Source organism: Solea solea, chromosome 8 (assembly GCF_958295425.1).
Source record: "Solea solea chromosome 8, fSolSol10.1, whole genome shotgun sequence".
NCBI lineage: Eukaryota > Metazoa > Chordata > Actinopteri > Pleuronectiformes > Soleidae > Solea > Solea solea.
In genome coordinates this window covers 13,950,364-13,962,932 of record NC_081141.1, presented here as the reverse complement: position 1 = coordinate 13,962,932, position 12,569 = coordinate 13,950,364, and the positions used below count along the sequence as shown (strand labels likewise).

At 38.3% G+C, this 12,569-nt stretch overlaps 1 protein-coding gene across 1 annotated transcript in view; it reads right to left on the bottom strand.

Moving 5' to 3' along the window:
- Positions 1–860: 860 nt before the first annotated feature.
- gpat2 (glycerol-3-phosphate acyltransferase 2, mitochondrial) overlaps positions 861–12,569 on the bottom strand; it is a 103,873-nt gene continuing 92,164 nt past the window's right edge. The window contains exons 18-24 of the mRNA XM_058635278.1: positions 12,091–12,275; positions 11,539–11,616; positions 10,668–10,790; positions 6,814–6,934; positions 5,726–5,794; positions 5,315–5,370; positions 861–2,038 (exon numbers count right to left, since the gene is read on the bottom strand). Of these exons, the coding sequence (XP_058491261.1) occupies positions 1,922–2,038; positions 5,315–5,370; positions 5,726–5,794; positions 6,814–6,934; positions 10,668–10,790; positions 11,539–11,616; positions 12,091–12,275 (749 nt within the window). The 3' untranslated portion in view covers positions 861–1,921. The remainder of the gene's footprint in view (positions 2,039–5,314; positions 5,371–5,725; positions 5,795–6,813; positions 6,935–10,667; positions 10,791–11,538; positions 11,617–12,090; positions 12,276–12,569) is intronic.

Genomic DNA, 12,569 nt, shown 5'->3' with positions numbered 1-12,569 from the left:
TCACAGTGATTGTGTGAAGGTTTGTAAAAGCTGTATGTTTCTGGTTGTACATACATTGTGAAAAAAGGGGGGGGGGGGAGGACAGGAAACAGTTTAATTACATGACTCAATATGGTGTTTTGCAGCTAAACCTCTCACTGAGTCACAGTCATAGTGACAGTCATCATCAGCTGCTAAATTACCCCTATTAACAGCCTCCCACTCATCACACTACACAGCACAAAACTGTGAGCCTGCTGAGTGGAGTCAATGTGAAAAAAACATCGGAAAATATTGTATTTCTAATTATGTTTAACAGTCCTGGTGATAAATCACATGAGAAAGCCTTCATAATAACCATGATTTGGGTTTTGACTTCCTCTCTTCAAGGACACATCAACATACAGACATGAGGAGCTGGACATCAAACCACCAAACTGAAATGCATTTCTAAACTAAACTATAAACTCATGCTAATGCTCTTTTTCTGTGAAAAGCATGAGATGAGGGAGGAAGACACACAGGTGGACTCACCCTGGGTCACTGCAGAGGGCTAGTTCACAATTAACTAGAATTAAATACATTACTTTTCGTTGTGCAGGAAGATTTTCAGGCACATTGAGGAAATACTGCAATTTCAGCTTCTAAATAATAACGTTCTAGTTTCTTCTGAATATCTTTGTTTTCAGAACAGAACGTTTAAGGATGTCGGTTGGGAAACATTGGTGGATATGAGACACAAATTTATACACAAAACATCAATCAAAACAACAATTTTTTTTCTAATTGACAGATTAAAGTTCAGAAATGAGTGACATCTAATGGTGAGACTGCAGATTGTAACATACTGAGGACAACGACTCTGTTCACCTGACTTTTTCAAACACAGTGAAGTATGTCGCTCTTATTTGTTTGTGCAGTAAGCTTCTGGTTTGTACGTTTAGGTTGTGTAGAAGCACGGCGGTGTAAGATGGTGGCTTCTGTAAAGTTACATATAAAAGGCTTATTCTAAGGCTTTAAAAACGTGTGGCAGTGGCATGAATCCTCAGCTGCTGTAGAAGCTGCATCTCAAAACGATCTAACTTCTTTATATACTCACTTTATCACCTCTTCAGTGGGAACTCACAAACTCAAAGTCTTTGTAATAAAATACACTATGGACCCCGTAACAGTGAGGGCCAAGTGTAACTACCATCAACACCCTCATTTCAACACTGGGTGGCAGTACAGTTTCACAGTCAGGAGGAGTTGATCTTTTGCAGTGACTGTTTGAGTTAGAGGAAACACCCCCTCTGATTCTTTACTGTACAACCATTTGACTGTGAAATCGTTACGAGCTACCGGAGGCCCTGTGTCCCGACATCGATTCGTCTCTGTGTGCTGGCGTCCCAAGGTCTGTTGAATAGAGAGACTCCAGAGGAATGAGTCAGCACATGCAAGAGGGGACAAATGCAGAAGGATGATTCGTTTACAAGAAATGAGATCTATAAGAATGCAACTGTAATAACAACTGAAACACACTTCACTTTTTTTGTGTTGGATTTATAAAGAAATATGAACACATTTAAAGGCGTCAATTTGTAAAAACAAAAAGCACAACTAAGACAAATAACAAACGTAACAACTTTAACCTCCGTTATAACAAACACGGATCAAAACACACGCCGCCACTGAGCGTCATTCTCCTACAGCAAAACCTCACAACTGATTACAGAGACCTCATAATCTTCGTCTCCTGTGGCTTTATGCTAATGCTATTACTAAAGATAAACTTCAAATCAAAGTCTCAAAATCAAAATACAATTAACCTGAAGGGAAGAGCATCCCAGCTCAGCGTGAGTCTTTGTTTTTTAACACTAAACACAAGCTTTTCTGACACCAACATAAAAAAAAAGAGGTCACACTCTGAAAGACAAATGCGTTGAGGCCGTGAGTCAACATTTTAATTGTAGAGGTACTGTTTGATGAAGTGCTGCAGCTTCTGCCTGTTTTCCGGCAACTGGAACAAAGGACAGACGCGCAGGAAGACGCCTCCCTCCTGACGTTCCTCTGTAATGACCTGAAGAGGAGATAAACACCAGCGCCATCAGAACCACAGCCCTTTTTTTTATTCTCTAACCTTTGACATGGTGAGCATGCAGCTTCTCTTATCTTTAGAGGTGTGCTTTTTTTCACAAGGCCAAATAAACAACGCTGAATTAATAGAAGACCTTTCAAAACAAGAACACTTCAACAATTTTCAAAGAAAAACACAAGTGAAGAAGTTACATAAATAAGACTGCACAACCTCATTCACTTGGCAACGTCTGGAATAATGAGAGTCGACTGAGACGTCCTTTGTTTTGTCCTACAGTTGCATAAACATTAGAAATTTGTCTTGACATCAGGAATTGTAATTATCCATGAAAATGCCAGATAACAGCCATTTGTGACTGACAATTTTAATAAGAAAGCGAGATTATACAGGTCAATGTTATTCTATTTTTAAAGGCAGTGAATTCCACGGTACAGACTGATCGGTGCTGTCTTCAAAGTTGAAAGGCTGAATGGTGAAATGTTACAGGAGGCAATTTATGCTGAAACTTACTGTATATATATTGTAGATATAGAAAAATTCAAGATTTATGAAGGAGCTTTTCCATTTTTATGACTACAGTAGGTCAGTTTCTCTCCATTTCTTCTTGGGTTTTTTCAAGTTTGTGTCAATCAGTGAGGTTGTTCCTTCTCCTGATCATTATTCCTTACTGTCGCCTACGACGGCAATACGATAACGAGATGCTCATATTGCTATCCGCAGGACAGACCATTTGTTTCTTCCCTTTCCTCACTGTATGAAAAATAACACACAAATGTGAGCATTGCTGCATGATAATCCATCACCATAATCCTCAGTTATTGTGCCACAGTGGAGTATTTTCATCACAATGCACAGGAAGAGAAGAAAAATATGTTTAACCCCCGCTAAATATTCTGACTCTGTCCTTTGGTAAAAAAAAAAAAAAATAGCAAAACCTCATTGTAATAATAATATACTACAATTAAAGTCTCTACTTGGGTAGAGATTTTAATATGTGTAGAAAACTCACTTTGGTCAACGGAAATAAAGGTACTGATCGTTTTAGTAGTCACTGAAGTGGAGCAACAGATAATTACTTTATATTATGCTTGGTAGATCTACCACAACAAATCCTACTTGAAAACAGATTGTCAGTAAAGATTTGAAATAAAAAAGCACAATATTCGCCTCAGAAGTATAATTAAGCTGCAAAGGAAAAAGTATATAAATGTAAGTACAAACACATACACTTGTCCCAGGAAGGTGTTTTTATTGATAAGCTGTTTTGTTATTCTGCACAGCTGTTTAACTTGATAAAAGTTTTTTTTATTAGAGATCATTTATTTTCTGTTTCTAAACTAAAGTCTTCTATCCAAATTCAGTGGCACTCTGAAAAGTAATAACGTAGATACAATAGACAATTGTATAATAAATACAATAATAATAGTAATAATAGACAATTACTGAATTAGACACGTAGATATGGACATTAAAGACATAGTTCCAAGTGTTAAGATTAAGTGTGGTTATGTTCGAGCAACTCTTATCAGACCTTTCTTAGGAGCTCTTGGAATTTATCTGTGTTTCATTTCTTTCATTCTTTTCATTTCAAGTCTAACCAAGACGGCAAGAGGAAATTGTTTCTCCTTATCTCATTTTGCTTGTTAATGACCATACGAACTTTGTTTTACTTACACAGCAGAAGCTGCATCTTTGTTTATTTAAATGCCAAAAGGTGTAATGACTGTCATTGTGTTCCTCTGTGTTTGGACAGAATAGGAACAGGACGGCTTTTCCACATGTTGATTACAACTGTTGACTCAGAACAGCTCTGTGTGGAGGCGTGTCTGTTTCATTCTAGAAACACTGAAATGCACATGCTAGTCTTTGTACAACCGATGTTTTTTAGGAATTCTGCCCTATCGAGCTGGATATAAAGACTTTGTTGTATTTTTATTAACATTGTTGTTTATTACATTTTTAAGGACAATTTGATCTTTTAAGAATCCTCATTTTTCTAAACATAGTTAGCACTGACTGCAACTGACAAGCTTGAGACACGGGTGCTCGCTCTCAGTGAAAAGATTGTATACGTTTAACAAAAGGCTCATCTTATGTACACATGGTATGTTTACTGCTTTATTTTGCCATTGACAGCTTTTTCCAACTGGAAACATGTCACTTTATAAACTATTTACTCCTCACGTCAAATTCCATACCCTGCCTATTGCCCTGTGTCAGCTGAGATTGGCACAGCATACCCCGCGACCCTCATGTGGAGGAAAAAGCGGTGGAACAAGGATGGATGGATGGATCAAATTCCATCGCGAAAATCAGTGATTTTATATCACAGCACGTTGGAGTTGTTGATCCACTGCTGCCTCCATGATTAAGTTCAAATGTGGTTTTTTTTTTACTTTTGTTTTTGAAATCCTTCCTTTGGATTGACCAAAAGGACTCAATCATAGCAACTGCGGCAGCAGGAGATCAACAGATCTTCATCCCCATGAGGTAACAATGCTGGTTTTCTCTTTGGACTTTTTATGTGCAGAAGAGTGAGCAGTTTACAAACTTCAGTTTCCATTTGTAAAAGCAAGATCAAGCATCATCATCATGTCGTACGCCATCTTATTGGGTGAGCCTTGTGTTAAGTGGCTAAAATCTTCTCTGGCAGTGAGAGTGAGCATCTGTGTCTCAAGCTGGTTATTTCCCCTGGTTCCTGGTTCAGTTAGTGTTGACTCGTAACAGAACCACAACATACAACTACACTTGAAAAGACCTGAAATATCATTTCAACTTTCCTGTATCTCTGACTTTACTGACAGACTCTGTTTACTTTATTATAATCATGATGTTTGATTTAATGCCATCCGCTGTGTCCTTTTCCATATTTGTTATGGGCTAAGAGCCAGGTCCTGACATTCTCTTACTCAATTTCTGCTCTGAAATGACTTGTATCTTTGACCCAATGAATCCTGTTTATAGAGTAGAATAACATTTCTGCCTCAAGCCTGACTAGACAGAGTTCACAGAGTCCTGTTTTAATAATATATCACAATCATGTTGCATTCCTACTGACACTTAGAAAGTTGAAACTTGCCGCCACAGATTAACATCTAGCAATTTTGGGTTGTTTTGTGTTCAGGTTCACTTGAGAACAGATGGATGTTAGAACTCAACTTTTTGGGAAGTTTAACTGTGCTTTAAGAGTCAAGCCTTAATTCTTGGCAGAAAGAGAGATTTTGACAAACACACACAAATAGAGAGGCTGTCACTCACCCCCAGGTCTATTAGTGTTCTAACTGCAGTGTATGCAGCCTCCTCTGAGCAGCTCTCTGTGAGACACGACACAAAGGCACACATGAATCTAAAGAACAGACAGATATCTAATACAGAAAAATCAGGTCAGGATGACAGAACAAAGTCGAAACCAGTGGGATTGATGGGATTTTTCACTGTGTATTACTGAAGGGTGTCATTTTGGTAGTTCCTGATTGTCTTGTATGTTTTTAAGAAGAAGAGAACAGGAGCTTGTGATGCGACTGAGGGAGGCAGCTGGGCGTTTTCTGCGGTCTACGCTGACTTTGAGTCAGTGGCACAAGAAAGTTCAGAAGCTTTTAAGGATCTGAGTGTGTATGTGTGGATTTGAGAAGTTGTGCCTATGGGAGGGAGATGTCAGGTTGAGCTCACCATAGTGCTGTTTCTTCTTATTTGCTGTGTCACACAGACAGGAGTGTATCTGAGCCACAAACTTTGACTCTGAGGCACGAAAGACATGAAAAGTGAGGCAATTATTCCAGACAGTATTCACAGTTAAGTGACATGCTATTATACACATGGAGAACACCACTAGCATTAATATTGAACAGAACAATCATTTTAGTGTGTTAAAGTATAATATGTAATGTGTCGGCACTAACTAACTAAAGACGAGACTAATGTTATATATTTGGTTGAGTGGTGTACTTACGTTAGACAAAATGTTTCCAACATTCTTGAAAAGGAAGTAAACATTCAGTACTAACAGGTTAACCAGTGTGTTGTCTTTTTTTTATTTTTATTTATTTTTATTGTGTGTATTTCACTAATGAAACATGACTACTCATTGTTGTTGGAAGCTGTTTCTGTAAAGTGCAAAAGCACAGGAGAACCCCACACTGTTTCCTGATGTTCTGTTACTGAGAGACCCCCTAGTAGCAGACATTACATACAGTGCTTTTAACTAGTGCTGTCAAACTCAACATGTTAATTGCTGTGATTACATTTAAATATTTAACATGATTTGAAGAGAATAAACACAGCTGCTTTTATGCTTGCTGACATATGATCTTTGATGACAATGAACTGACAGGAATTATTCAAAGAGCATTGGGAGAGACATCTTAAAGTGACCACACTATATGGTGAAGAAAGAGGATGAAGATACTTGAACAAGCACTGGATGCTGCCGCTCTTATAGGAGACCACTGGACTTCTGTGAGTAATGACAGTTACTTGGCTGTCACAGCACACTTTGCTGTTGAAGAGTGGAAACTGCAATCATCTGCATTTACAGAAACTGATGGGCAGCACAACACTGAGGTACTGTATGTGCTCAGCAACAGCACTTGTGATATGGATGTGGGTTCATGGCTGTGTCCATCAATTATTGCAAGCATTACTATTAAAATAATCCTGATTTATCACAGCAAATGATTTTATTGTTTAATTGTTTTTAGACTGGATGCGAGCCCCGGTGCTAATTCAAACACAGTTCCATAAAGACACTGAAAATATACCCGGCAGAGGTGTGTCAATGAAGTCCAGTGCAGTCGTGGTCCAGCACAGCGCCCTCAGATGTCCGGCCAGCAAACTGCAGAGGAAGAAGAGCATCTCGGGACATTGGCTAGGCTGGCTTATCTGGGAAAGGTAGAAGAAAAAAAAGAAAAATAATATAAAGAGGATTTTCCACTACAGCCAGCACATGATAAGTCACTGTACAGAGAAAAGCTGTAGATGTTCTGTAGATGTACAGCTGCAAGATATAGAGGTATATCTCTCTGGTTTTGTGGTGTCTGAGACTTCAACACTTGATCGGGCAGCAGACTCTCATGTGGGAGTTCAAAATCCCCTAGTAAAGTGTTTTTTGGATTTCATTTTGTGGATTAAAACACAAGAATGTTCATTTTGATGTGCCTTAAAACCTGGGAATACAATTTCATAACCACAGTGCCACTGACAATGCCACTGCGTGAAATTGGGGCTTAGTGACACACCATGTACAGCACATAAAAATTGGAAATATTGTCTTATTTGCCTTGTGATGGCAAAGGATACATATTAAATATGTTCATATAAATACATAATACAAAACAAAATATTTACACTTAGGCTCTAGACTAGAGCTTAACTCTAAGATATTAACACATATCTGCAAATTCACACAATGCCGATTAAGCCATCATCTTCACACGGCTCTCTCTGTGTTTCTCAGTATAGCAGAGTATAAGATCTCATGTCGCCTGGAAACATTCCCAAGTTGCACAGAGGAAGTGATTTGTTTTATGTCAAGACAGACGGAGGCACCAGCAAAATTGGCTGGTGATGGCTGCAACCAGATTGGAGCATGACTGAGAACACAAAGAAGTGCCCACGAAAAGGTTCAGATGTAAATTCTGCTGCTAAAAAAAAGCAGTTTGATGGTATAAACACTTCTTGCCCTCACTCACCCCCTGCACTGCCCGTGTAAACACTCAGGTCATGTGTGATAGTTTTGCTTGAGAGAGCCCATTTTCAGATGAAGGACACAGCATACAAATGATGTTGCACTGTTTCTGTTCACAGAGACCAAACAGAGGCAGAATAGCAACATCAATAAAAATGAACCAGCCCCTACCCACTCTCACAATACATGTGTGTGAGAGAGGACGGGAGAGAGAAGAGCGTCTTTTGATGTTGTTTCTGTGATACTTTGGTTAATTATGTGTTGTATGTCTGTCTTTTAAAGTAGTTAAAGAAACAGCAGCAGCTGTGACTGGCACATACAAACACACTTCATGGCTGTGGGAGGAGCATGCATTTTCAATATCGGAAGAGCACGTCCACAAAAGCCAAAATCGTGATTGTGATCAAAATATGATTATGAAGTCCTACTGTAGAATCAACTTTGATATTATGAAGCTGTCTCACTTGTGCGGGAAGGTCGTCACATCCATACAAATAAAAGAAAAAACTGCTATACTGACAAACACAAAGAGAATCATGTGGCGCTGGTTGGCTTAATGCAGTGGTATTGAAATACACTACTGAGAACCTGATAATATTTATTTATTTATCAGAATAAACCACTGTATGAGTTGTCCCGCCCTGCCTCTCACTGCGCCCCCCCCACTGTTTGAGGATTACTGGCTTGATATTGAAGTACTGGCTTAATGTAACAGTTATATTATATATTTTATATTTAACAGTTACAAACTACAGCTTTAAGTAGGTTAATAAAAAAAAAAATATAAGCAGTGTGGTTCCTCACAGGAACCAACGTCCTCATATGTACTAAATGACATGTAGTGGATACTTTACATTGTAAAAGGCATCTGCTAATGTTATTTTAACTGTATTGTATGTGCATGGCAAAATAACACAGATGAGGAGCATAACACCAAGGCTGAACCACAGATTAATTCAAACCTGTGATAGTTTGATCCCTGCTGGATCTCTGTAAAGTCAAAATGTTTTAAACCATAACCACTCAGTTGAACAGTATGACTCAAAGGCTCTTGCAAATATGAGCGTGGTTAACTATCCAGCCAGCACTGGGTGATAAACATTTGAAAGCAGTTAAAAGTTAAAGCAAAACCTATTCAAAAGCTGAGATTGGATGATAAGACCTGGCTCAGGTGGATCTGCACCATCAGTTGAATTCTTCAACAATCACATTAGGGATTCCTTTTCAGTGTGAATTGGGGCATGTTTCTGTTTAAATTGAACAGGGGTATAGAACACAAACATACAGTTAAGTAGAGGGTGCCCATATCATGCTTACTGTGAATGTTATTTGGTATATGACACATATTTCTGTTCTGCATTTATGTGTTTAATATAAAGATTGTGCTGTTGGTTGCATTTAGTAATGATGGGGTCCATAAAACTGGGGCTTCGTGAAACCACTTTATAAGTGGGTTCAATAGTGTGTACTGGGCTATTATAATCATATAATATGCACAATATGCTGCTGGTGCTGTATAAGTGTCTTGTATATTGTTAAGTCTCACAAGGGATGAGTTCCCACATCAGCAGAGCATACTAAAGAGTTTGTAGTAGATAGTGTGGTTTCTATACATTCAGTGAATCAAAAACCATCCTGGTAAAGTACAAAAAAAGGACTGCAACAACAAATAGATGAATATGGACGACTAAATTAATCACCAATTATTTTGATGATTGGATAATCGATTTGAGAGTTTTTTGTTAAAGAGTTCAGGTTATTAATGTGAATATGTCCTAGTTTCTTTGCTGGTCTATGACGGTGAACTATGACATTTGAGGATGTTGTCATTCTGAGGTTTACAAAACACTTATTTTGTGGACCAAACTAATTGGTCGAGACATTTCTTGAAATCATTAGCTGCAGCAGTAAGAGAAAACAAAGTGTATTTGTACTTGTCAGAGTTAAAAAAAAATAAAGTTATAAAAGCTTAGGGGTGTTTGAGCATAAATCTTTCAAACAACACAGGAGAAGCAGCCACAGGCGAATTACTGCCAAGACCACCTTAAGTGATATTGTGAATTTATGCAGTCAAGCTGGTAACAGGCAGTTGAGTAGGAGGTGAGGGAATACTGGATGCAGCAGAGCAAAGGCATTGGCAGAAAAAGAGTGAGTGCACTGAATGGAGAAAGTTTAAAGATTAAAGATGAGAAGAGTAACACTGGACAAACACAGGTGAGGCTGTTTTTCAACAGACTAAGCTGAAGTTAAATAACAGCAGAATGCAAGGAGGATGGGAGTGTAACAATCTCATCCCTATTTGGTGGAAAGTGAAAGTCAGAGGCTATTTTTCAGACAGTCCACTCATTGCATTTTACAAGACACAGTGTTTAAAGAAACCATGAGGAGTATCTGGATCTGTGTAGTGGAAAAGCACCAATAGTGGACTGATCTGAGCTGCTCTATTAAAGGTTAGATCCAACCACAAAACTCAGTATTAAATTAAATTAAATTAAATTAAATTAAATTAAATTAAATTAAATTAAATTAAATTAAATTAAATTAAATTAAATTAAATTAAATTAAATTAAATTAAATTAAAATTCAGTATTAGTCTTATTGACACATAGCTACAGTTTGACCCTTGAAGCTGTCACATCAAAGTCATTCTGCAGTTTTTGTGACTGCTACATCTGCACTGTGTGCGCCTCATGTTGCTTTGACAAATCATATGTAACAATTATGAGAGTTAGATTTACTTCAAAGCTGTCATATACTGCTAATTAGCATTCAAGATAGACAAGTGATTTGTGAAATGGAGATTTTCTGTAGACAATTCATTTTCATGTGGTGTTTCTTGTATTTCTGTATTTTCCTCTTCATCCAATCTCAGGTGATTCTCTATGGGATGTGAGGAAGCCAGAGGGGTTCAGCAGCATTTTTTTGTACCTTGTAGGAATGCAGGTCCTGCTCTTCACAGTCAGAGTCACTTTGGTAAGGGTCGTCAGAGGAGGTCCAGGCCAAAGCACCCTCCTTCTTCCAGAAATCACAGATAGGAACATCTCTGGGAATCTATGTAGGTTGATAGAACAGACAGCATAGTATGTGAGCGCAACACTTGTACTGTTGCTGCAGAAAACATGAGATGACCTCAGTTCAACATCACTCCTACACTTGCTGGACCAGGTTTCTGTTTCAGTCACTGACAGTCATCAAGTTATACTTCTTACTGTGTTTCTGTCTGTTTCTGAGTTTCAGGTGCAGAGTGGGAATTAAAGAGGCAGCTTTATCCCTGCTTTAATAATAATAATAATAATGATAATAATAATGCAATTTATTTATGGGTGCCTTTCAAGACAGCCGAGGACACCTTCCAGAGACAAAAGGTGAGGTGGGATTTGAAGGTGGGAAGAGAGTCAATGTTACAGAGGGTTTGTGGGGGAGAGAGTTCCAGAGATGGAGAGCTGCGTGACTGAAGAAAGGCATCAAAATTAAACCTTTTAGTCTGAGGTGCATTAGTCTCGTCTCCTTTTTACATTTGATGTCAAATGTACTAAGATTTCCCTTTCAGACAACAAGACACAATGCCTGTTACAATTAACCTAATAATATCTAATATTTAAAGAATTCACAACTATGAACAATCTCTTTTCCTGGTGCATTAATACTGTGTACTGTGTACATAATACTAATGAAAGTTCATAAAATGCAGATCAGATCACTTACATTCCTAAATAATGAAAAAAAGTTAATAAGTTATATAAAAAGTTAAAATTAATAATGTTTCAGAACACTCTTCTTTTTTTTTTTTAAAACTTACTTCTTCCATGATCAGGATTCCACAGCGTACAAGACTGTCAATGGCATCGAGAGCAAAACTCTGCGATGATTGACAGGGCTGGAGAGAGAAAGTAGAGGTTAGCTCAATGGTGAAGAAAGGTTAACAGCAAAACAATCATCAGTCCATCTATCATATACGTAGGAAGTCAGACAGACTGCATGAGGTATGTAGTAGAGATGTAGCAGAGAATAATAGATGGCCAGAGGGGATATCAGATCAGGAGCCACATGAGAAATAGTGTTAGAGGCATAGCTGCAAGCAGAAGAGACAAGAAAGAGCAGCTTCCAAAGGGAAAGGTGTGCAAAACAAAGAAAGAAATTGTATTTCTGGTTCAGATTCTGTGCCCCTAAAGTTATTCTGATGGAGTTTGTAAATATATATATATATATAACCACAAAAATAAAGCAACACACACACACAACCAAAAACATCTCAAAAGAAAGAAATGCCTGTTCAGCTTCAATAAACATCCACTGAATGAGACCCAACAGGTACACGTGTGTGTGTGTTTGTGTGAGTTTTGAAACTCACTGGCATGAAGCCTGGAGGAAGGAGATGGCAAAGCTGCAGGGCGCGCTCAGTCAACTCAGACTGGCAGAGCACCACATCAAAGTCCATGTCACCTCTGACCTTCACTCCATCCACGCCGTCACTGTTCACACTGCTGCTGACCACACTGACGGCAACTTCGCACAGCATGGCGGACACTGCGCACGCTGAGGACAAAAAAGAAGTTGTTCATGCACATACACACTGTAAGAAAATGTTTAGAAGTATTCAAAGTACTATATACTGTATACATCAGTCACTTTTTGGAAGGAGTGGCACCCAGCGTAGAGGGTCTTCTCTCCTGACCTCTGGCATCAATAAGGCCAGCGCACTCTCAATATATTGTGTCATTTTTGGACCATTCTCTATATAATAATAATAATGATAGAAAATAGAATTACATTACTTAAATCAAATTTCTTCCACATTCTGAAGCTCTGTTTTGGTTACAGAGCATACAT